Source organism: Humulus lupulus, chromosome 4 (assembly GCF_963169125.1).
Source record: "Humulus lupulus chromosome 4, drHumLupu1.1, whole genome shotgun sequence".
Classification (NCBI taxonomy): Eukaryota; Viridiplantae; Streptophyta; class Magnoliopsida; order Rosales; family Cannabaceae; genus Humulus; species Humulus lupulus.
The window spans coordinates 208,319,098-208,344,417 of record NC_084796.1 but is presented as its reverse complement, the minus strand read 5'-3'; the positions used below and the strand labels follow the sequence as shown (position 1 = coordinate 208,344,417).

The following is a 25,320-nucleotide window of genomic DNA, read 5'->3' as shown; positions in this document are numbered from 1 at the left end:
TCACCAATTTTGTTTGCTTCTCCAAGTAGACAAGACTATTTGAGCTTTGCCAGCTAAAGGCATTTTATAGTTCATATTGAAAAAAAAAAGTACAAATGTCTTTAAAGTTATTATCAGCTATGAGGAAAGTTTTTCTAGGAATGTCTTTTCTGGTGGAGTGATAAAATTGTCAAAAGGTAGCTCCTACTGGCCCCTGAAATTTCCAAGAACCTCTCTTTTGGCTCATAATTTCCACACACAGCAATTTTTTTTAATTAATTAGTATGTAAAGAAAGATGAACAATTCATGATCAAATCAAATTTGGGGTGTTTGCTTAAATGGGACATCATAGTTTGTGACTTTTATTAGCTCTTTAAACAAGCTGGTTTTGATCAAGTCTACAAATTTAATTAATATTCATTCATCTCTTGTGCTTTCTTGTGGGGACAATAAACCAAGATATTAACAGTGCTTTAATTTCTTTTCCCAATAATATAAATAACTGATACTATCAACTTCTTAATGAGGAAACTCTATTCTCTGATTCCTTCATCATCACCATGGAAGGAAATGGTTACTGTCACTCACAACAAGCTAAGAATACTTACCACCAAAATGGCAGTCCCACAAAAACTAAAAAGCAATTTTGTTTTTTTATTGTCTTAGTGTGGTTTGGCTGGACAGACCATTTATGTAGTAGGAAGGTTCTTTCTATGGCAGGAAAGTCTAGGCTAAGGCCAACTCCAACAATAAAATGTGTTTTGGTTTTGAACCTACATCATAATCATGTAATTTTAGCCCATATTTTTTTCAATTCCACCCATAATACTAAAAGTTACAACACTAAAAATTACACTAAAAAATATATTCTTTATTACTATATTATTTTATTATTGAAATAGGATATTATACTACAAATAGTATATATAAATTTATAAAATATTAATATAAAAATTAGAAAGAAAAAAAAATCTCTGGCAGCACTCCACTAAAATGCCGCATTCTTTGTCGTCCCATTAGAATAAAAATGATCTGAATTTCACATCAAAATGAGGTAATACCGATGGGTTGGATTTTCCCTAATAGTCTTAAGAGAATTTTTAAAATAATAATAATAATATTTGCCTATGTTACTTACATGTCTCAAAGATAGGTCTCAAATTCAAATTCCTCAAATTCAAATCTATGGATGGTTTCCTGGTTTGGGGAAAAGTTAGAAATGAATCTCTATCAAAGTGTATAGAGCATTAATTAAAGTAAGATCTTCTTTTAGTTGTATCATTAATAATCTAAGATAATGTTGTGTGTTCATATTCTTAAAAAGACGTATTATTAGATATAAAAGGCTGGCTTACATCAAATCCCACTCCTCCCGTTTTATAACATTTTTTTAGAAGACAATATATCAACATCGTCCTGCCTTTTTCCAACAGCTAAAAGAAATCTCACTCCTAAAAGAAAACGAAAAAGAAAATTTAAAACTACAATATCAAGATTTTCCCTTAAGATGGCTGATTTATCAGTTTTAGTAGTTCTACGTCTTAATCAAAGACCTGACTTTTAAGTAAAAAGCTTGTGCTAGTTATAAACTTCCATATGCACAGAACTTGCAGTGCTTCTTTTTTCACTTTTATTTTTTAGGTTTTGTCTCTTCCAGGATTTGCAGTACATTAACAATTAAAGAAACTAGCACTAAGAGTAGTTGCTTTCTGACTTCACTCCCTTTAATGGTAGTTACTTCAAAATCAAAGTAAGAGACTTCAGTAGTTCCAAGCCATACAGGTGGCAAGTGGAGTCTATGATTGCATTTTTTTAAATGGCTCATTGAATCATAAATACAACAATTGGGTTTTATACATGGGAGAATATGTATTAGGGTTTGTACAGAAGAAAGTAACGATTTATGTACAACATTCACAAATAATGGTTAGCATAATATGATATTATATATATATATATATATCATTACAAGAAATCCCATTGCCAATAGACCTTGTCTACAATCCCTCCTCCACTCTGAACAGCGAGGTGAAGTGTTTCAGAAGCAGGAGGAACCCCCCAAAGCAATGGCACTGCAACAGTCATTGTTAGCTTCTCATGCAAACCGCCATTGATAGCTTTCTCTGCAGAAACAACCTGAAAATTTGTAAAGGAAAAGATTTTAAGATCTTAACCTGATGATACAAACATGTGCCTTGTTATTTGTTCATTGGGTGTATATAAACTAGTTAAGAACCTCCTGTTAGAATATTTAATCGATGAAATTAGATTAATCTTTCCAGATCTGGACTTGTCTTTCTAATTATCCATTTTACATGGATATGCCAGAACCAGGTTTGTATAGGCCATAAAAGGCTGGTTTCATTCACTTATAGATATTGAACCTGAAACACAGTAAAGATGGTATTTTCTATAGCTACAATAAAGGTATAGAGCCAGGGGGGCTAATTGTATCGTGACTGCTTTATTAAATTTACAATGCCAAAATAATGTCAATAAATTTTTATTTAAAACATGTATAAAAATCAGAAGAAACTTGGGAAATAGACATTTTCAAAGTAACTTTTAGTAGAAGGTTTGTTCTCTAAAGTTTTTTGCTAAATAACTTTTTTGCTTGTGGAAATAGATGTTGATGTTAAGCGTGGCTGTAAAGAATACTTTGCAAAGAGTTTTAAAAAAAACATCTACGTCTCACTAAAAGTCATTCTTTACTTTCAAAAAAGTATATTTTGCAAATGAAGCAACATACCTCTCCACCATGCTCCAAAACAGTGTCTTCCACAACATCACTCAGCATCTCTATGGAACGGCAAAATCCAAAGATACAGAGTCTTCTCCCCGTATCAAGTCCCTAGATTGATATATTTGACTCTTCGAGTAATCAACATACATAATATCATAAACAGAATGCTTAACTTATTAGAAAGCTGAATAATGTAATCGGGTGAAGGTTGCTTACATTTGTAGCGGCAATATCAAAGAGCGCTCCTAAACAAAGTTCTTGCTTTGGATCCATGTAATCACTCTCTTGAAAGCGTTGAAGCCTTGTCTTTGATCTCTTCTGTCAAGTACACTCCGGAATTAATATTGAGATATCAAAAAAAAAAGAACAACAACCATGACCACGAACAAGTAAAAGAAATTAGGCATAGCGGATTATATCTCCCATGCCATTATGTCCTCTTAACTAATCAAAAGGTACTGTTGTTCTTATAAATACCAAAAACATTTGACTACGCAAAGCAAGATTCTTTTACAATTGCCAGACAAGAAAATCCCATAGCAAAAGTCAAAACAAAGAATCCAAAATTACAGGTTCTAAGAAAGATAAAGATGGCATACATCTGAAGGGACGCGTCTAGGGACCATGGAGCCTCCAATCTGAATGAGTCCATCAGTGGTGAAAAATGTGACTTTCCCACCAGGAAACCATTGAATTTCTGGGAAATCATTCAAATTTATGTAATCAATTTGTTCAAAACAAAATTATCAAAAAAACCACGGAATATATCCTCATTTCATATGTAAATCAACAGAAAACTCATACGGCAACCCACCAGTACAAAGTTATGCTTTAAATTCATGCCATAGAATCACACAAGCTTCATAATTACTTATAGATTCCCACCAAACAAAAAAAGAAATAGCACAATTTTATGTTCTTGTGCATCGTTAAACTATAATTCAAGACGGCATTTTCAATTAAAACGCTAATTATATAACAGAAGATGATGATACCCTCATACCCTTTAATGCAATTGACCTCAATTTCAATCTGACAACACAAATTGATGAGTCTGTTTCGGTATCACAATTCAAGGACTTGGCAGTTGTCAATTATAACAGGCAATAAGTAATATTGTAATAACTAAATAATTTCAATAAAAATATTTATTTTTATAATATTATATATTTTTATATTTATTTGACACAATACCGTTACATTAATCTCCTCTCAAATAACAATATAACTACCCAATTTTGATCAAACTACACTCTGTTACCAATTTGTGATCTAAACAACAATCACGCGAATCAATTAAGAACTTGCTGGAAGGAAAAAAACATGTAAAAGAGGAGTTACCGGAGTCGCCATCGGTCCAAGGGAACAAGCCGGAAGAGTCATCGTAGAAAAAGTTGGAGGAATCGGAGGAGGAACCTTTGGCGGAGAACCGGAGAAATCGAGAGGTTGGCCGGCGAGGAAACGAAGAACGTGGAGGAGAAGAGGAAAAGAACGACGGAGAAAACTCTTTGGAGAAGAGAGAGATCGGTCCTTGGACCCAAGAGATGGCTGAAGCTTCCGCCATTGAAGAAGAAGACGAAGAGAGAGAGAGAGAGAGAGAGAGAGATTGTGATGAGAGCAGAGAGAGAGAGAACGGAGCCGGAGTGAGAGGGAAAGGGAAATGAGAAGAGTCAGAAGCCACATGTGGAGGAGGATGACCACGTGGATTTTTACCATTTTAATTTTTGGTGTATTATATTGGATACTCTTGTTTTTATTGTTTTTTTTTATATCGGGTGTAAATTAATTTACTTAATCTGGATTTCGTTTTTAGAGTATGTACCTTGTAAAAATCCATATTATATTACACCCATCCCATTTTTATTAAAAGAAAATGTATAATTATTTTTTTTCAACTAATGCTCACATTTTTCAAATTTTTTTTCATATTCTAAAAAATATAAAAACTTGTTAAAGTAATTATTTTTTTTTTCTAAAAAAATTATGAAAATAAAATTATTGAAATTAACAAAAAAATAAAGAATATCATAAAAAATAATGAGATAAAGTTTTAAAATTGATTTTTTTTTAATTAATGAGGTGCCCATATATATATTCATGGGGTGTAAATAATGTTTCTTAAATTTTATTTATAAAACTATATTTGGAATTTGATCCAATGGTCAAGATTGAGAAGAGCTTTTTTTTTTTGTTGAAATAAGAAGAGCTTTTTCTTTTAATTCTTTGACAACTAAAAAAAAAATTAAATAAATTATGGGTTGAATTTTCATACGATTGAAGTTTATGCTTGTTGTTGTTAGGTTGATTTAATCGTCATTTATTGCTCAATCTGGTCCTTCTTATGAGGACCCCACTCTTAATATGGACGAATGAATACTTTTTCCTCCGAAATAAAATAAAATGGATGATATTAACTATACAGTTTAAGCTTTTAACACCATAATAAACTACCATCATCCATTAATGAAGTATGATGAATCAGTTCATATGGCCCAAGTCAAAGCCTTTGTCCAGGCTCGATTGTTATGTTGGGTCAAAATTAGCCTAGTTTACCAGTTATTATTCTCTTGTCACTGTAGGGACTTAAGTACCAAATTTTAAAATTAGTTAATTAAAATTAGCTATTAAATAAATTCAATTAATTTTATTTATTTTATTTTTTGAACAAAAGAAGAAATCTTTATTCAAAACCAACAGATACAAAACAGTACAGAGAAAAGCTGCTGAATCAAAGAGCACAGCAGCTAACGAAATAGCCACTGAGCTCAAGGAGCAGCAGCTACCAGCCCTCTACAATATTGATCAAATAACTGTCCATTTTGCTAACTCTATGAAGACCCAAACCCAATATTCTACATTTAACAACTTTCCTAATTTCAGAGCTAACACTACTGATGTTATAACAAGCTAATTCAAAAATGCAATTGTTTCTGTTTTTCCAAATGAAGTACAAAGCAGCTGCATAAAAAACATTGAGAATCTGGTGCTTCAAGTCTCTTGTAGCCGAAAAGCACCATTCCTGGAGCTCCACCTGAGAAGACGGCCACTTAAAGATCCCAAGCCAGCTGCTAATTTCCCCAAACAGCCTTCGGGAAAAGAGACAGTCCAAGAAGAGGTGACTATGTGATTCTAAAGCCAGGTCACAAACTGGGCAAAGGGAGGATATGATGGAGATGAATCGGCTCAAGTGATCTCTGGTCAGAAACTGAGAGTTAAAAAACTGCCAATAGATAAATCTATGCTTGGCCATAATGAGTTTGTTCCAAACCATCTCTGCATATATAACTCTTTGAACAGAAATCATGGACAAATAAAACTTCTTAACTCCTAAATTTCCCTCCCTTTTCAGCAAGCTGCAATGAATGAATGTCAGTAGACTGTCTAACTTTGAGCAGCTTCTTGAAGTACCAACTCATATCTTGCTTACAAGGGACACTCCATATAGTATGATTTTTAAGATAGATGGAATTAATCCATTTAACCCAAAGACAATCTTGCTTACTAGAAGAGGCCCAAATGTACTTAGCCATCACAGCAACATTCCACTTCTTGCCTTCACGAATGCCAATTCCACCCAAATTTTTCGGAAGACACACCTTCTCCCAAGACGGGAGATGAAACTTACTCCTGTTCGCTCTAGAACCCCAAAGGAAATCACGACAACATTTATCAATAGCAGCTGTAATTTTGTAAGGCAAAATGAATATGCTCATCCAGAAGTTCCGAATACCAAGCAGCACTGAATGAATAAGCTGAGCCCGCCCTGCAAAGGAAAGGTTCCTACTCGCCCAACAGTTAAGATTCTTGTGAAGTTTGTCCAAAATCACCCCACAATCAGCTGCTTTCCATTTAGTAGGCCTAAGATGAACACCTAAGTACTTCAGAGGAAAAGTACCGACATCCATTTGCATAAGCTCAAGAATCTTAAATTTAGTTTCTTCTTTAACGCCTCCAAAGAAAATATTAGATTTAGCTTTGTTCGCTGAGAGACCAGAAGAATCGCAGAATCTCTTAAAGGCATCATGAATGAAACTCACCGAGTTGAAGTTACCTTTGCAAAAAATGATCAAATCATCTGCAAAGCAAAGGTTAGTTAAGCGAAGCTGCTTGCACAAAGGGTGGAAACCGAAACCTTTTTTACCAGCATTGAGAGCCAAGAGTCTAGTTAAGTACTCCATAATTAGCACAAATAACAGAGGCGAAATAGGGTCACCTTGACGTAGACCTTTTTCCCCTTTAAACGACCCCTGAATCCTACCATTCATAAGGAGGTTGTAACTCGTACCTTTAAGACAAATCATGATCCACTTAATGAATCTAGAAGGGAAACAGAGGCTCTTAAGCAACTTCTCCACAAATAGCCAGTCAACGGTATCATAGGCCTTACTGAGATCAATCTTCATAATACAGCGAGCTGAAATATTCTTCCTAGTATACCCTTTAAGAAGGTCCTGGAAAATCATGATATTATGAGCAAGGTTCCTATTCTTAATAAAGGCCCCTTGGTTGCTATGAACTAGAAAAGGAAGCACCTCCGAAATCCTAGTACAAAGCAACTTTGAAATACACTTATAAAGGGTATTACAGCAAGCAATAGGCCTGTAATCATTAGCTGATTTAGGGTCAGCTACCTTAGGAATGAGTGAGATCACCGTTTCATTCAATGATTTAGGCAAGAAACCATCCTTGAAAAAGCCTAAGACAGCAATAGATATTTCATCTCCAATGACACCCCAAAGACCCTTGAAAAAACCTGAACCAAAGCCGTCCATACCAGGACTTTTAGATGAATGAATGCTAAACATAGCCTTTTTAACATCTCTCTTACTGAAAGGTCTTATTAATCTCACTTGTTGCTCCACTGAAAGGCTATTACCCTGGTTCATACATTCAAGATCCATCTCCATGGTAGCCGAGCTCCTCCTCCCCATAAATTGCTCAAAATGGGACAAAAAATGATTGACCACTTTCCCATAGTCATCTTCAGTTTTTCCACCAGAAATAAAAGATGTAATTCTATTTTCAAGCCTTCTTTTTCTCATAACAACATGAAAATACTTAGAATTCTCATCACTAAAGACCACCCAGTTAACCTTACTCTGTTGCTTAAGAAAACAAGAATATCTCTTCTACTTGATAAAGAAACTCTGCTGAACTTGGCTAACGGCTACCTGCACAGCAATATCAGATGGATTTTTTGCTAAAGCCTCCTAAACCAAACTAAGCTCCTCCTTGGCAAGCTTGTAATCCAACACAACATTGCCAACCTCTTCTCTGTTAAAACGTTTTAGCTCATGCTTCAATCTCAGCAGTTTCTTAACAAGCTGATTCAGACTCCCTACCGGACCAGACATAGAATACCAGCTTCCCAAGACTACCTCTTTAAAACTACTGTAATGGAGCCAGTGATTGCAGAAACGAAAAGGCTTGTTTCCAACTTTGTTTATCTCCTGGTTTTTGATAATACAAAAACTGTGATCAGAGACATAATCCCATTTGAAACAAGCTTCTGTCTTAGGAAAAAATTCCAGCCAAGCATCATTAGTAAACACCCTATCAAGTTTAGAAAATATCCGGTCGCCCAAATCTTGCTTATTGGACCACGTAAAATGCGCACCAGAGCAATGAAATCCTTCCACTTGGCCTAAAGCCAGCCAACTTGAGCATCAACAATGTCTTTAGCTAAAATCGGACGCCCTCCATTCCTATCTTGAAAGCTAAACATTGCATTGAAGTCCCCGAAAATGATCCAAGGACAGTTCGGATGCCCAATGTTAGCAAGATTATCCCAAAGAGATTTCCTGTCAACCATAGAATTGCTACCATACACTACCGTAGCAAGGAACATATCCTTTTGCCCACTGACTTTGACTCTACAATGGACAAGTTGGGGGTCCTAAAATAAAACATCAACCTGCACAAACTTAGCTTGCCATATAATCAATATCCTTCCAGAGATAATGGAACTAGAAAAGTAGTCCCAATTGTGACAATTATTCCCAAAATCTTCTTGAATCTTCTCATGTTTCACCTTCGTTTCAAAGAAGGCTCCAAATTCAATTAATTTTTACTTATTATTATAATGACACTTTTTCATAGTATCTTTGTATATACACATATAACTCAGGTATGACTGAAGGGTATAATTAGTAGATTCAAATAAATAAAAGTGACTAAAAATTAAATGATATCTCTAAAATTGGACACTCCATCTAATTTGTACGTCACTATATTATATATTATATATTATAGGTTAACCTAATAATTTAATAAAATAAATAAATAATACAATAAACTGAATAAATCTTTAATAATCTATTCACTCTTACAAACTTACAACCTTAATATCCATCTAAAAAAACTTCCAACTTTAATAATAATAATAATAAAGAAAAACGGCTAATTATATTTTCTAGTCTATACTAAAAACACTAAAACATGAAAGAAAAAAATTACTAAGTTGAGCCCTTGCTTAGGTTTACCAATGCAAAACAGGGATTCCCGTTAATATTTCTAAAAAAACCATATTTGAACAATATGACATTTTTCTAGTCCATTCCTTTTGACAACATCCAGCCAATTTTTGATAAAAACATAAGAAATAGGAGAAGAAGCTTTATTCTTCTTTGCGTATTGCCACTTTTTAAGTATGAGGTTTGTTTTATCCAAGTTAGGCTCAATAATATAAACTTTCATTCCTTCATTCCGTTCAACTTTGCTTTTCTTATGATCGTTTAAAAAATTATCAAAGATTATTTGACTTATTGGCATGGAAAGTCGACTTTGCTAACATTTGCTTCAAATAGCATTTTTTGGTGAATAAAGACTAGTGATTCTTGGTCAGCATTAGCAGTGATACCATGTGCATTACTAATAATCCTACTCAATGCATGAGTTATAGGTGACGGTGATTTGGTCCTGCAGCGACGCTTTCAGTGGATCTCTTTCTTTTCAGGTTTTCTTTTGCTTCAACTTCGCAATTAGAATTTGACGGTGCATCATCACCAAAATCAGCAATAAGAAGCTGATGACATACATCTACGAGTGCATTAAATCGTCTCCAGGATTGGCCATATTTAGAAATGTTTTCAATCCTCCACATTTTTCTTTGATTCTTATTTTTGTTCTAAACTATAAACTCGAGACAATTAATTGAAGCCTAGATCTAGAGTCAAATATATATATAGAAAAGTATATGCACTGTAGCGAGATTTCTAATCCTATTAGGATTCGAAAACTCAATTACATATTCATTCAAATATTAAACATAAAATTGTGTTTTTTTTTTGGTAAATTAGATCTGTGTATTGCTTATACTTTCAATTTACAAACTAACAGCACCAATTTAATACGCCTGTCAATATTCTATTACAACTTTTCAAACTATTCTCTATCTATCATTTGTATCTTGTTAGTCATAAGGCTTCTAATTCTATTATTTACATTCCTTTGAATTTTTTGAATAAGAACTGTGACTGTATAAACTCTATGATTCCACAAATCTTTATTTCTGGCCCATCAAATCTGATATATCAATGCAGCCAAGGCCACTATGAACACTTGCTTCCTGAATCTACAAATTCGTGACTTTGCTATCCACCGCAGTAGCTTGGGTAAGTTAGAAGCTGCTGAATTCCAATCCAACCAGACCTTGATGTGCCTCAGACATGTAGAGCTCAAGTGACAAGCAAAAAAAACATGTTCTCGTGATTCCTTGCCACTAGCACACAACAAACATTGATTATCACTAGCTATATTGAATCTGAATAATATATCCTTCAGTTGTAACCTGTATAACAAGCCATAAAATGATATATCTATATGTTTAATTTAAAATTTGATATTTATATCTATTATTGATATCTATTCTTTTAAATTAATTCAAATTTATCTGATCTTTTTTTATTGATATTTATTCTCCTAAATTAACTCAAAATTTAACGCTAAGATAAAAACACCAATTTTTAAATTTATTTTCATATCATCTAATCTACCTTTTATTGCATAATAAATATATAATCATATTTTAATTTCGAAAGATATATATATTCATCTAACACTACAAACAAAATAATAAAAATAGATACAATCTTCTAATATGAGTGAATTTATATTTATATATATAGTTAATTCTTACGCATGATGTCAATAAAGTTTTATAGTTATTATATTTTACTTGAATTTAAAATTTCCTAAACAAAAGTGAGAAGTAAATCTTTTATTTTTAAACATGTCGTGGGTTAAGGTGGAGCACCATAATGATTCTTCAAACAATTTCCTAGATTAAGATCAGCGATTTTAAATTAAGTTCATCGTGTATAATAACCAATATTAAATTAATAAAATAGTCAACTCAAACTCAAAGGGAAATTTTACACGGCATGTTCTATAACATACTTAATTTTTTTAAAATGCCAATATAACCTACTCTCCCAAACATATGCCATTTTAAATTTTTTGGACAAAAATACCTCTAGCATTAAACACTCTCTTCCCTGCCAAATTCTCTCATTTCTCTCTCAGTATTTTCTCTCAACCGAGCAGACCCCTCACATTCTCATCATCTCTCTCAGGTGAAGCTCTCTCTCTCTCCTCACAGCCGCCGTCGCCACCTTCTTCTCCATCGCCGACCACGGTAAGGCAGTTGTTGTGGTTTCTTTTTAAAAAAAAAAATTGAATTGTAATGTATAAATCGATGAAATGGGTTTGATTTTTAATCTTTATTTCGCAAAAATGTAGCTTAAAATGGGTTTGGTTCTATGTGCATCATTTTGGAAGATTATGTTTAAATTCTGCAAAAATTTTGTGGGTCGATGTTCATTCGATTCCACATCGATGCCATTTCGATGCTTCATCGATGGTAATTCGATGACATACACTGCATGAGCAGATTTTTAAAATATTGAAAAGTTGTTCATCGATGCGCAATTGATGCTCCATCGATAGTATTTCGATGGACCAGTAAATGAAGGCGATAGTCCATCGATGCGTAATCGAGGGTATATCGATGTCATTTCGATGGTTGCATGTTTTCATTTTTTTGTATAAAAGTCGATGAAATTTCGATGCTATGTCGATGCGATGTCGATGGATTTTATATGTTTATTCGATGCTCCATTGATGCTATTTCGATGGTATATCGATGGTTGTTCGAGCACATTAATTTGATGGTGATGCATCGATGGTTATTCGATGCGATGTCGATGGCATATTGATGGTTGTTCGAGCACATTAATTTGATGGTCATGCATCGATGGTTATTCGATGCGATGTCGATGGCTTTATATGTTTATTTGATGCCCCATCGATGCTATTTTGATGGTATATCGATGGTTGTTCGAGCACATTAATTTGATGGTCATGCATCGATGGTTATTCGATGCGATGTCGATGGCTTTATATGTTTATTTGATGCCCCATCGATGCTATTTCGATGGTATATCGATGGTTGTTCGAGCACATTAATTTGATGGTCATGCATCGATTGTTATTCGATGCTATGTCGATGCGATGTCGATGGCTTTATATGTTTATTCGATGCTTCATCGATGCTATTTCGATGGTATATCGATGGTTGTTAGAGCACATTAATTTAATGGTGATGCATTGATGTTTATTAGATGATATGTCAATGCGACGTCGATGGCTTTTATATGTTTATTTGATGCTCCATCGATGGTATTTTGATGACAACAACAGACTGAGTATTTTTTGTAAATTCAACTAATCCTCTTTTTTTTTTGGATATTTTACAGATGCCACCCAAACGTATCCCACCGCTTGAGATCCCTATAGAGAATCATTATGTCAGTCGTATGACTTGTAGGGGTTCTGGGAGGTTAACAAAATTGAAGAAAAGATTTGAGGAGCATGGATTATTGGGGAGGGTGAATGAGTCTGTTTTTGGACCATTCTTCACAGCCCCTGCCTTTTTGTTCTCTGAGGCATTGGTGCACACACTGTTTTTGCAGAAGGTCAAGTCTCTGCGTGGCGATGAGGTGCACTTCTTGATGGTCCCAAACTTATGTAAGTTTTGGGTGCACAAGTTTTCCATTATCACTAGCCTGAGCTGCTTCTGTCCACCACTTGCTGTTGACATTCAACCTCACATTACTTCCTCCCGCCTAGTTGATACATATTTTAGTGTGGAACCCGAGAAAGACATTAGGTTTAGTATGTTGGAACGAGCTTTTAGTATGTGCGATGTACCTGATGATTTGTACAAGCTCGATTTGGTTTACTTTGTGGAGGGGATACTATTGGCTGCTGAGAACGACAATGCTATTTGGCGAGTTTCATTGTCAATGGTCGAGGATTTAGATTATTTTGAGAAGTATCCATGGGGATCCCTTTCATTCAATACAACTGTGAAACAATTCAATAGAGATATGAAAGTGATTGGTGCTACAATACCAGGTAAGAAGGCGAAGAAGATCACTGAGGTGGAGTCTTCTAAGGGTGTTCAGGTGGAGGCAAAGTACACTTGCAAGGGGTATTCACCAGCCTTGCAATAATGGGCATACAAGACGATTCTTGATTTACAGAAGGAATACGCCAAGCTCTGTGGATTTAAGTTCCCTAGGATGCTACAGTGGGAGAGCACAGGCCAGCTGAAGCATTTGCATTTGAAGGATGTACTTGCGAGAAGACATGTAAGTTATATTAAATTTAAATATGTCATTTCTAATTTGACTATTTTTTTCCATTACAGTTGTCATGCAATTCTATCCTAAGGCCTTGACCAAATGAGCGAGATTTCTTCGATACCATATGTCAGAGGACAGAGGGGGATGCTCCTAGGTATGCGATGCTGCAGGATATGATCCAGCCTACACCAGAGGATGGAAAACCTTACGATCCTGAGGCAGAGGCTGCTGCGGTGGCTGAGATAGCCATGGAGGCTGGCATATTTGTGGAGGATGCCCCGACAGAGACTGCTCTAGATACTAGTGCAGAACCTACTTCTGCTCCTGCTCCTGGGGCTTATGAGGTTGTATTGGGTGAGATGGCCAGACTATCAAGTGCAGTGGACGAGGATAAGGCCACTCTAGGTATCATCCTTAAAAATCAAGAAGTCATATTAAAGAAGCTGGCAACACTAGGTGGTATACATACTCCTGCACCTACTCAAGCAGAGGATGTAGAGTACGACATTCTCCCCACATGTTACGAGCCTCCTATTGGAGAAGCCACACCTTCTTAGCCAGTGCAGACTGTCTTAGGTACGACTAATCCATGAGTTTTACATGTTTTAAAGAGATTAGATACTAATTGCTCCCGTTACAGGTAAGTGCACTAGACAGAGACCAGTAAGGTACGGGGACTATACTCCAGCAGCCAAGAAACCAAAGTTCAAGGACCCAGTTACGATCCTTCCTTTAAAGGTGTTGGATCAAGATATTTTGACAACTTTTAACTGATGGGTACTCAATGAGATTGACAACAGCAGACCGAGGAAGTTGGAATGTTGTGATGGGACCCCTGTTTGGTTCTTGAAGTTGAAGGTGGCAAAAGAATGGTTGGTAGAAACTGCAAGTCTCTTATATTTGTTAGAACATTTATCCCATTTTAACAATCCACTCTTCCTTAACGATACTCTATTTATTTGCAGCATCTGGACGCTGCAAATTATCTTATACGGAGACGTCTTTTTGAGTTGTCGAAGACGTACCCCGTGAAAGCCACCATACTTGATTCATCATTTGCACAGTATATTCCTGCTAGATATGAGGAATTCAAGAACAAAAGCAGGACTTACCAATGGGACTCGGACATTCTTAATTTCGTGAAAGGAGATGCTAAAAAATACAAGAAGCCTTGGGGTGATTGCAACGAGGTCTACTTCCACTGGTGCTTGGAAAATCGGCATTGGGTCCTTTGCAAAATAAATTTCACTGATTGGATGATCACTGTATTTGACTCAAATCATTCCAACTTTAGCCATAATAAGTTGTCTGAGTTGATCGAGCCTTGGACTAGGATGCTTCCATCTTTACTCAACGCTTCTGGTATGTTTAAAGGATACCCCAAGTTGAAAATAGCTAGACCGAAGATCATCGTTCCAAACTTTGATTGGCAGCGCATGTCTACTGATATTGTCCCACAGTCTAGAACCAGGTATTTAGATGTACTAACTTCAGATTTTCATAACACTGTTCTCTTTTAATTTTCAATACACTCACAAATGCGATTTCGTGGTTTCAGCAGAGATTGCGGCGTATTCACCATCAAACACTTGGAGTTTATTCTTGGAGACATTCCCTTATCATATGCCATCGAGGACAACATCCAGTACTTCAGGGCTAAATTATGCATCAACATTTTTTATGAGAATGTGTACCCTTGATGTTAGAACATTTATTTTGATTTCTTTATGTTAGAACATTTATTTCGATTTCTCCTTAGTTTTTTATATAAAAAATTTCATTTCGATGGCTATTCGATGACACACAATAATATATTTCTCCTTAGTTATGTATATAAACAATATCATTTCGATTAACAAAGTCCATTAATACACAAATAAAAAGAGTAACAAAGTCCATTAATACACAAATAAAAAGATTAACAAAGACCATTAGTACCCAATAAAAAGTTTAAAATTGATGCCATAAATTTCAAACACGAACTTTACAAGTTTCCCTATTATGGCCTAGACCTCCACAAGTGCTGCACTTGCGTTGTACAACCAATTTATCTCCATTGGAAGGATGGCGTTTCGTCTTAGGCCTACCTTGTTTCTTCTTTGGACGACCAACCGGGTTTTTCTGCACAAGTGTTCTCACTTTTATTGTCATAATGTCATGTGGAACAATCCACTCTTCCTCGTTACCAGTAGGATATATAGATTCTGTGTAAGAGGACCTCCATGTCTCAATTTTATAGTAATCTGAACACAGCGAATAAAAGTTCACCCCTCGCTTAAGGGATCCAGATAGTGCATGAGCACATGGGATACCAATAATCTGAAACACGCCACATGTGCATGTCTTATTCAGGAGGCCGACTTCACCATTCAGCTCACCATCTAACACATGGAACTCATGCCTCCTTATTGCATAAGGGAACAAGAATCGAGCTTTCTTAGCCATATCCACCAAATTTTTCTCATAGGTCGGTGCAAGAGTTGTAGTTGTCTTCTCGTTAGTTTCTCTCCTATCACAGAACCAGGACTGCAGTGTGAAGCAAATAAATTCGACGAATGTAGTTATCGGAAAGCTTCTAGCGTCCCGGGTCTTATTGTTGAAACTTTCAGCATAATTGCTTGTCATTATATTATACCTACTATCCAGGAAAAATAACATTTAATAGTAATGTACATTTAGAAGATTTCATAAATTAAAATACAATTCACAATGACATACATTTTCTAGGAAAGTAAGCACGGGACCACTTATCAAAACCCATGCCTTCTAGGTATTGAGTAATGGCTGGGTCTTTTGATTTGATTTTTTCGAAGTTAGCGTGGAACTCGGATTTCCTAAAAGCATATGCCGCATTATACACCAACACATGACAATGATCAGTCTTGAATTTAGCAACCACATTCATACTAATGTGGTGGTAGCAAGCACCGTGATAGGCATCGGGGAAAATAGTTTCCAAGGCATGTGTAATACTTGCATGCTTGTCAGATACAAATGCCAGGTCCTTAACTTCCCCAATCGCTTCCTTTAGCTTTGACATGAAATACTTCCAAGAATCATGATTCTCACTATCCATAATACCAAATGCAACTGGATATATGCAACTGGATATAGATGGTTATTTGCATCCAGCGCGACTGCACATAACATCTGCCCACCATATTTTGTCTTTAAAAAAGTGTCGTCCACACATAACACAGGACGACATATACGAAACCCTCTTCTACTAACTTCGAGTGAGAAAAAGTAATATTTGAATCGATCTTCCTCAGTGACAAAATCTGTCAACGTCCCAAGATTTTTCTGTTGAAGCATGAACAGGTACGATGGTAACTTCTGGTAGGATGCTTCCAGTGTCCCTCTGACATAAGAAAGAGCCTTCTCTCGGCATCTCCAAGCTTTTCCATATGAAAACTCAATGCCATAATCATTCTTAATGCCCTCTCTTATGTTGTTTGCCATGTATGCATTCGATCCAGCCTGATATTTTTTCTTTATGCAATGACCAATAACCCAAGGTGCAGCTTGGTGATGACCTTTATGTCGGAGGTCAAGTGAGCAAGTGTGTTTGTTGGTGAAATGAGTTATCTCGAACATATCAGATTTAGGAATTCTCTTCCCCCTCAATCTCCACCCACAATCAGGATCCTTGCAAGTGATATACCAAACTTCAGTACCTGACTTCTTCACCACAAACTCGAAGTTTTGCTTCATTGCATACAAGTGTGCCTTCGTCTTCAACTCTAACTTGTTCTCAAAAACCTTCCCAACTTCTATTACTCCATAACTCACTCTAGATAATGCATGGATAACATAAGTGGGGCATGGGATATCTTCAGCAGTATACGCTGGAGAACTCCATCTATTTCTATCGTCTTGTGTAGTTGGACGACTGCTCTCTGAGCCAGCAGTCCTCCATCCTTGGCTTTCTTGACGTCTTGGCAAGGGTCGTACATTTAAATTATCTACTTGAACCACAGGTAGCATCGACAACCGATCCTCTGAGTTATCATCAGAACTATTGCACCCCTCAACTCTTTCATCATCATCACCAAAATGGGCAACTGGATCGTCATTGACATAAGGCTCATACTCATACCCATCATCATGCAGGAGATTTGTTGGGGGAAAAAGTTTCATTATGACTAGGACCTCCCATGCATACACTTGGCCCGGGAGCTGTTTGTGGAACAGCTATGGATGATTGATTATGATATTCCATATTAACACTCGCTCTAGGAGATGGATCAATAAGAGCAATTTTCTTTGCAATCGAACTAACGCATAAAGGAACCCGATGTTTTAAGGACTTCGAATTGTCAAGAATAAGAGCACTAACTCCTTCATCATCTGTGATTTCAATGGGATCTACGCTAAAATCATTCCATGTAAATGACACTTCCAACTTTAAGTCAAACAATAACCTATCCACTTTCAGCTTTGAATACAACTTCTCCAATAATTCTATGTAACCAACATCAATTGGTACATGTATTATAGTGTTCAAACCAGCTTTGAAATTCCATTTTTCTGCTTTCTATTCTCAAACACCGTTGTAAGAAACAATTATATTAACTCTGGAACCTGCAAATTTACAAAAAGAAAAGAAAAGAAAAGAAAATTATAAAAATAAAGTGTAATCGATGAAGAATCGATGCCTATGAAAATCTATATTGCAATTCAACATCGATGCCACATCGATGACATTTCGATGCTGATGGTTGCCATCTGTACGCGATTCCATTTTGATGGTATATCAATGCCACATCGATGCCATATCGATGCTGAACCAAATCAACATATATGGCATTGATTCAACATCGATATACCATCGATATTACATCGAAAATAACATCTAAATTAGATGTTCGCCTCAGCATCGACATTCCATCGATGTACCATCGAAATGCCATCGATGTACCATCGATTTTAGAATGACTCCCACATAATCCTAGATCCGAAGAACAGTTCAAAAATTGTAGAAAAAAAAATCCAAACTCAACTGTGGAACAGTTCGAATCTAATATCTAACCATGGCATTTCATATTCACAAGTAGATAGAATGAAATGATACTTACCCATGATTTTTTCTCTTAAAAAGTGCCAAGAATGACAATTTCTTCACTTGAAATGAAACTTCCAGATCCAAGCAGTCCAATTTCTTCAACGATTTGGCTGTGAAAATCGACAAGGGTTGCTGTGAAAAATGGTTGTAAATGATGGATGAGAGAAAGAGATAGAGAGAAAAATGTGTGAAGTGTTAAATTTGAGTGATGAGGGTAATTTTGTCCAAAATAGGGGAGGGGGCACATTATGGGGAGAATTTTTATGATGGCATGTTAAAAAAATTAACTATATTATGATGCATATAGTGTAAAATTTCCCTACTCAAACTGAAGCAAATTACAATTTTTTTTTTCCAATTTCTAACTCTTCCCCACCAAGAAAACAGTTCGACACAGACTTAATGCCATTTTATTTAAAGATTTTGCATGCCCCTAACTTAAAAACGACAAGAATTCCTCTCTTCTCTCTCATGCAAAGTTTGATGCAACCAAACCTTCTTCTCATATTCAAATATACACTTCCTTGGGATGGGATCATTAACACGTCTTCATTGATCCATATCATTAATGTTTCCACTTTAACAAAATTTGGAAGCGGCAATAACATGGTCATGGGAAGAAAATTGCCTAATTTGAGGCTTTACGATCTCGTTTCTCTCTCTTCCATGGCGAAGAAGAAGAAGTCGATTAGGAAGCCGATGACTCAATCGGTTGCTCTGGGCTCTCCATCAATTCATGATGCGAATGACCAGGAAGGCTCTGTTGCTGGAGATGCGATCCTTGAAGATGATGTTCCAATTAAGGGTTTGAACCTAATTGCTGAAGCGATTCATCCGAAGGAAAATGTCGAAAGTGAAAAGCAGGTTGATGTGCATCGGGTCTCTGGTATGGCTACTCCTTCTTTGAACCCTCCTAGCTGGGTGGATAAGGTGGAGGAAGGAGATTATCAGGCCTCGGCTCATAATCAATGGCAACATTTCACGGCAGGTAAGCTCTTGTTTTGTGAACAAAAACTAGATTTTGCTGAACCAATGATCAAAGATGGTAAGAAAATTGCTCAGGTGGATATTGAAGAGGTCAAATGCCAATCTGCTAAGTGGAGCTCTGCAGTTATCTGTATGGTTATTGGTGCTAATCCCCCAATGGTTGCATTCGAAGGGTTCATCAAAAGAGTTTGGGGTCATCTAGGGATTGCTCAAATAGCTAGAATGACTATAGGACTGACTATGGTCAAGTTTAATGATGATGCTACTCGAGATCATGTGCTTGAAAATGGAATGCTTCAGTTTGACAGGAAACCAGTTATCATCCGTCCTTGGACTACAGATCTCAATGCGGTTCGACTAATCCGATCAGTACCTCTGTGGATTCGACTACATGATTTAGGCCTTCAGTATTGGGGAAGCAAATGCCTTAGTGCTCTTGTGAGCACGATAGGAAAAACGATTATGGTGGACAAATTTACTTGAGAGCGATCTAGAGTTCAATTTGCTAGGGTTCTTGTAGAGATGGATATAACTAAATAATCCTCCTCGGATTATACAATACCTTAATGAGTATGGTCAGCTTGTTGAACAGGGGGTGGATTATGAATGGCTTCCTTATTAAGTGTAAGACTTGCTCTGGATATGGTCATTCCATGGCAGACTGTAGGAAGGGGATGAAGACTTAGTGGGTCAAGAAGGAAGTTCAGCATAAAATTGCTACAGAGGAGGGGAGGGATAAGGGAAACCAACTCACGGTTGATGCTCTTGATATGTTTAAGGGATCTATTAATGCCACTAATGCTACTGAGGGACAAAAAATCAGTGGAGATACTTGGCAAACTCCAAAGAAAGTGGTTCTTCATTCCAAACAAGGACAAACTGAAACTTATAATATTTTGGCTGCTAAGGTTCAGACTGGACAAGGACAGAACAGAAAAAATTCATTTGAAGGTATTCAAGGGCAGGTGGAGGGTGAGAAAGGAGGTAATATTGCTACCAACTTTTCTTATGGATATTTGCAATATTTTAAGTTGGAATATGAGGGGGTTGAATGGAACTAATAAGCAGGCTGTTGTATTAGATATTTGTAGTAGTAATAAAGTGGGGGTTGGTGCTCTGTTGGAAACAAAAATGAGGGGGAATGAAGTCATTGAGCTGATGGCTCATAAATTTACTAATTGGGATTTTTATTCCAGTCCTGTTACTGAAGGCAGAATATTGATCATTTGGAGAAAGATCTTTGTGAGGGTTATTGTTATAGAGGAGACCAATCAGTATGTTCACTGTTTTGTTAAAATGGCTGGTCAGAGACATGCTTTTTGTGCTACATTTGTGTATGGGCTTAATATAGTGGAGGAATGGAAAAGGTTATGGCAGGGCTTATCCAGTCTTAATTTCCCTGCAAAGTCTTGGGCAATCTTGGGTGATTTTAATGCCATATTTAATGGGAAGGATAGAAGTGGTGGTAAATCTGTTTCCAATTCGGAATTGATGGACTCTTCTTAATGGCTTGCTTTGAATCAAGTGGATCTGATTAAAGTACAAGCTCTTTTTTTACTTGGACAAATAACCAAGATGGTCAAGCCTGCATATACTCTAAGATAGCTCATGTCTTTACTAATGAGGAATGGCTTGACTTTTTTCCAAATTCTACAGCTATTTTTCGTTGAGAAACTGTTTTTGACCATTGTTCTTGTATTATTTCTACCACGTCTTTTGAGAATATGGGTATTAAACTGTTTCGGTTCTATAATTTTTGGACAGAACATAAAGATTTCAAAAAGGTGGTGCTGGACAGCTAGAGGAAGCTGATTAATGGGACTGGTTTGAAGGCTATTTACTTGAAGACCATGAGGCTTAAACACAGCTTGAAGAAGTTTAATAGGGATAATATTGTGGATATAGGTGTGAACTATCAGGAAGCTAAGGATCGTTACCAGGAAGCTCAACTCCAAGCTCAATAACGTCCTAGGAACCCTATTTTCCAAGAGATTGAAGCGGATGCTGCTGTAGCTTTCAATGTTCAGGAGCAAATGTATCATAGTTTTTTGGCTCAAAGAAGCAAAATTACTTGGTTAAGAAAGGGAGATATGAAGACCTCTTATTTTCATGCTTGCTTGAAAAAATGTAAAGAAGAGAATAGAATTGCCACCTATCTAAATGAGCAAGGTAGATAAATTGATAATTTTCCAAATGTGGTGTCTCATTTCTTGGACCACTTTAGAAGTTTTATGGGCAGCCCCAGCTGCACCACTATGAAGATAAACTTACAGTGTATTGAGATGGGTAACAAACTCTCGATTGAACAACAACTTTCTCTCTTGAAACCGTTCTCTCATAGGGAAATCAAAACTGCATTTTTTAGTATTCCCATCATCAAGTCCTGGGGACCTGATGGGTTTGGTTCTGCTTTCTTCAAGGTTTTATGGATGGACATTGGAGGAGATATATTTAGAGCAGTTGGCCATTTCTTTGAAACGGGAATTTTTCCAGCCGAGCTTCATAATACAACTCTTTTATTGGTCCCTAAAATAGATAACCCTGCTCGGGCAGTAGACTATAGGCCTATTGCTTGATGTTCCACAATATACAAGTGTATTTTTAAGCTTTTGTGTTCCCGTTTGGCCAAGGCCCTTCTTGGTTTAGTTCAACAGAACCAAGGTGCCTTTGTTCAGGGTAGATCGATTGCTCATAATATCTTGATATTCCAAGATTTAATCAAGAATTATGGGAGGAAAACTACCTCACCTAGATGTGCCATCAAGATTGACTTAAGGAAAGCTTATGACACTATTGATTGGTGGTTCCTTGAAGACCTATTGAAGTCCTTATGTTTCCCTATGAGGTTTATAGGTTGGATTATTACCTGTCTAAAAAGCATAACTTACTCCTTGCTTATGAATGGAAGAGTTCAAGGTAGCTTCAAAGGTGAGAAAGGGCTGTGACAAGGAGATCCTATATCTCCACTTCTGTTTGTCCTAATAATGGAATATCTTACTCAGAGTCTTCATCTGGCAGCTTAAAGTTCTACTTTCAGATATCACCCTATGTGCAAAAGCCTTAAACTTCTTAGTCTGTGCTTTGCTGATGACTTGATTTTATTTTGCAAGGGGACTCAATCTTCTGTTAGAGTGCTTAAAGTAGCTCTAGAGGAGTTTAGTTCTGCTACAGGGCTCCATGTTAATACTAGCAAGTCTCACATTTATTTTGGGGGAGTGACTGCAGCGGATAGAACGACCATAGCTCATGAGATTCAACTTACTGAAGGGTCCTTTCCTCTCAAGTACTTGGGAGTTCCTATGCGGCCTACTAAGTGGAAACCTGAGGATTGTGGCATTATTATCCAAAAGATCAAACTGAGGTTACATACCTGGGCGAGTAGGCATCTGTCTTTTGCAGGCCAAATTCAACTTATTCATTCAGTGTTGTTTGGTCTTCGAAATTACTGGATGAGCATATTTGTGCTTCCCAAAGTGTTGTTAAGGAAGTTGAGAAGCTTTTTCGTGGCTTTCTTTGGGGTCTCAATGGTAATAGAAGTAAGATTCACATAGCCTCTTGGAAGAAAGTATGTCTCCCAAAGGCTTATGGTGGTCTCAGTTTCAGGGATGGTTCCAATTGGAACCGAGCTATATTAGCTAAATATATTTGGGCCATTTCAGAGAAGCATGATCTGTTATGGGTCAAGTGGATTAACTCTGTCTATTTGAAAGACTCTAATTTCTAGAATTACAAGTTTAAATCAGATTCGAGCTGGTATTGGAGAAAACTTTGTCACTTGAGGGGAAAATTTAGCCTATTTGAAGTGAGAGCTGCTAGTTTAACAGGGACATTTAGAGCTTCTAAACTCTATAACAGTTCTCTTTGCCAACAACAGGTTGACTATCGTCAAGCAGTTTGGTGCAAGATGTCTCTCCTTAAGCACAGATTTTTACTTTGGCAAGTTGTGAACTCTCACCTTCTTACTAGAGATATCATGATCAGGTTTTGTATTCTACTTGATGCACTATTATGTCATGTTTGTGGTCTCTATAATGAGAGTCACACTCATCTCTTCTTTGAGTGTTATCTTTCGCAGAAGGTGGCAGCTTTAATCTTCAATTGGATGGGGTTTAGAGCTTGGCCTTTTGAGTTTACTGGATGTACTAATTGGCTTGCTAATAGAATAACAGGGATCATTCCATCTATCACCAATATGATTCTTGCTGCTGTTGTGTATAATCTCTGGAGGAACCAAAATATATGCATATTTGATGGTTTTTCTTGGACTGTTGATTGTATAGCTAATGATAATGAGTATAGTTCATTACAGATTATTCATTGTAAAGAATAGGAAGATGACCTTACAGGAACAAATATTTATAGACAAAATTAAAATGTAATTAGGTTGGGTGGGGTGCTAGTGTTTTTTCTGTTTGTATAGTTTCAGTCTGGATGTATTGGTTGGTTGTTTAATGAAGTTCTTTTCCTTCTTGATAAAAAAAATAATAACATGGTCATGGGGCATCTTGCCTTGTAATTTTACAACTCCAACATAGAAAGCAAATTCGTGGAAATGGTTAGTTTCAATTTGACTTACTGTAGTGGTGGACTACTTCGCAGCAAATTACACAAGTCCCACGAAAAAGAAAAAAAGAAATAGCATAATTTTATGTTCTTGTGCATCATTAAACTATAATTCTAGATGGCATTTTCAATTAAAAGCTAATTATATAATAGAAGATGATGATACCCTCATACCATTCAACACAATTCATCTCAATTTCAATTGGACAACACAAATTCACGAGTTTGTTTCGGTATCACAATTCAAGGACTTGGCAGTTGTCACTTATAACATGCAATAAGTAATATTGTAATAACTAATAATTTCAATAAAAATATTTATTTTTATATTTATTCGATACAATACCGTTACATTTATCTCCTCTCAAATAACAATATAACTACCTAATTTTGATCTGTTGGAGTAATCCTAATATCACTGGCATATGACGTGTTGTTATTAAGAGGTCACTAAATAACTTATCTTTTATGTTACTCTTTTAAGCCTAGTCAGTTACAACATATTTTTAATTAGTTAAAACATAACTAGTTTTACATTCAGCATGTGAAACATCTGGAGCTGCAGCTATATATATACAGGGGTTTCATTAGTTGGACACACAAGAAAAATAAGAGGTTTTAAGAGGTTTTGAAAAGAGAGATTGAGAGAACAGGGGTTAATTTTCTTTGTACATTGTTGGGTGTGTGAGAGTTTACTGTGGTGTAAACTAAGTGCTCATAATTTGAGTTGTACAGAGTGTTCAAGAAGCTTTGGAGAGGAAGAATGGTTGTTTGTTTTGTAATATTGATTCATTATAGTGGAGAAGTGCTCGGACTGGATGTAGGCCTTAGTTTTAAGGCTGAACCAGTATAAAATCTCTCTGTGTGATTCTTTTTCTTCCCTTTTCTTATTTTTGTTCTCTAAGTGTTTGTGTTTTAGTACATTTTTCTATGTGTATTTGTTCTTGGTTTGTTTTGCCGGTGAATCTTGGAGCCTTGGGGTCGCAGATTGCTTTACCACAACAGTGGTATCAGAGCCAAGTTATAGAGATTGATGAACAAGGCTAAGGTTAGATTCTTGATTACTACACAGAAAGAAAGGAGAAGCGAGGATGTCGACATTGCATTTCGATCTCGACAAGTTTGACGGAACTGGGGATTTCAGTCTTTGGAAGGAGAAAATGATGGATGTTCTTATACATAAAAATCTTGATGGTGCTCTTCTAGGAGAAACCAAGCTTGGTGAGAAAAAGAAGTCTGAAGAAACATCTGAAGATACAAAGGTGATGATGAAGAAAGTTAGATATGCAATTGTGATGCATCTGTCAGATAACGTGTTGAGACAGGTAATAAGAGA

General features: G+C 36.3%; 4 protein-coding genes across 5 annotated transcripts; 1 reads left to right on the top strand and 3 right to left on the bottom strand.

The window, feature by feature from the left end:
* Positions 1-1,812: 1,812 nt before the first annotated feature.
* Positions 1,813-4,433, bottom strand: LOC133831154 (uncharacterized). Of its 2 annotated transcripts, none has more exons than XM_062261350.1 (5): positions 4,065-4,433; positions 3,323-3,420; positions 2,940-3,038; positions 2,730-2,831; positions 1,813-2,116 (listed from the first exon to the last, which is right to left on the bottom strand). In XM_062261350.1, exons 1-5 carry the CDS (start codon positions 4,285-4,287, stop codon positions 1,946-1,948), a joined length of 693 nt encoding a protein of 230 aa, XP_062117334.1. In that variant the 5' UTR covers positions 4,288-4,433; the 3' UTR covers positions 1,813-1,945. The 2 variants fall into 2 exon arrangements, with proteins under 2 accessions (XP_062117334.1, XP_062117333.1); XM_062261349.1 differs by having other exon boundaries at positions 2,940-3,041; positions 4,065-4,429.
* A 1,069-nt stretch (positions 4,434-5,502) lies between these two features.
* Positions 5,503-5,994, bottom strand: LOC133832841 (uncharacterized). The gene has a single exon (XM_062263125.1). It carries the CDS (start codon positions 5,992-5,994, stop codon positions 5,503-5,505), a length of 492 nt encoding a protein of 163 aa, XP_062119109.1.
* Positions 5,995-12,222: 6,228 nt separating this feature from the next.
* Positions 12,223-13,237, top strand: LOC133832839 (uncharacterized). The gene is made up of 2 exons (XM_062263124.1): positions 12,223-12,285; positions 12,479-13,237. Exons 1-2 carry the CDS (start codon positions 12,223-12,225, stop codon positions 13,235-13,237), a joined length of 822 nt encoding a protein of 273 aa, XP_062119108.1.
* A 2,103-nt stretch (positions 13,238-15,340) lies between these two features.
* On the bottom strand, positions 15,341-15,994 carry LOC133832838 (uncharacterized). The gene has a single exon (XM_062263123.1). It carries the CDS (start codon positions 15,992-15,994, stop codon positions 15,341-15,343), a length of 654 nt encoding a protein of 217 aa, XP_062119107.1.
* Positions 15,995-25,320: the final 9,326 nt, after the last annotated feature.

Coding starts and splice junctions, on each gene's coding strand:
- LOC133831154 (XM_062261349.1), bottom strand. CDS start 4,287: ATGGCGGAAGCTTCAGCCATCTCTTGGGTCCAAGGACCGATCTCTCTC. Junction 3,421..4,064: donor TTGGACCGATGGCGACTCCG/GTAACTCCTCTT, acceptor ATGATTTCCCAG/AAATTCAATGGTTTCCTGGT. Junction 2,832..2,939: donor TTGATATTGCCGCTACAAAT/GTAAGCAACCTT, acceptor ATATCAATCTAG/GGACTTGATACGGGGAGAAG.
- LOC133832841 (XM_062263125.1), bottom strand. CDS start 5,994: ATGGTTTGGAACAAACTCATTATGGCCAAGCATAGATTTATCTATTGG.
- LOC133832838 (XM_062263123.1), bottom strand. CDS start 15,994: ATGACAAGCAATTATGCTGAAAGTTTCAACAATAAGACCCGGGACGCT.
- LOC133832839 (XM_062263124.1), top strand. CDS start 12,223: ATGTCGATGCGATGTCGATGGCTTTATATGTTTATTCGATGCTTCATC. Junction 12,286..12,478: donor TCATCGATGCTATTTCGATG/GTATATCGATGG, acceptor GATATTTTACAG/ATGCCACCCAAACGTATCCC.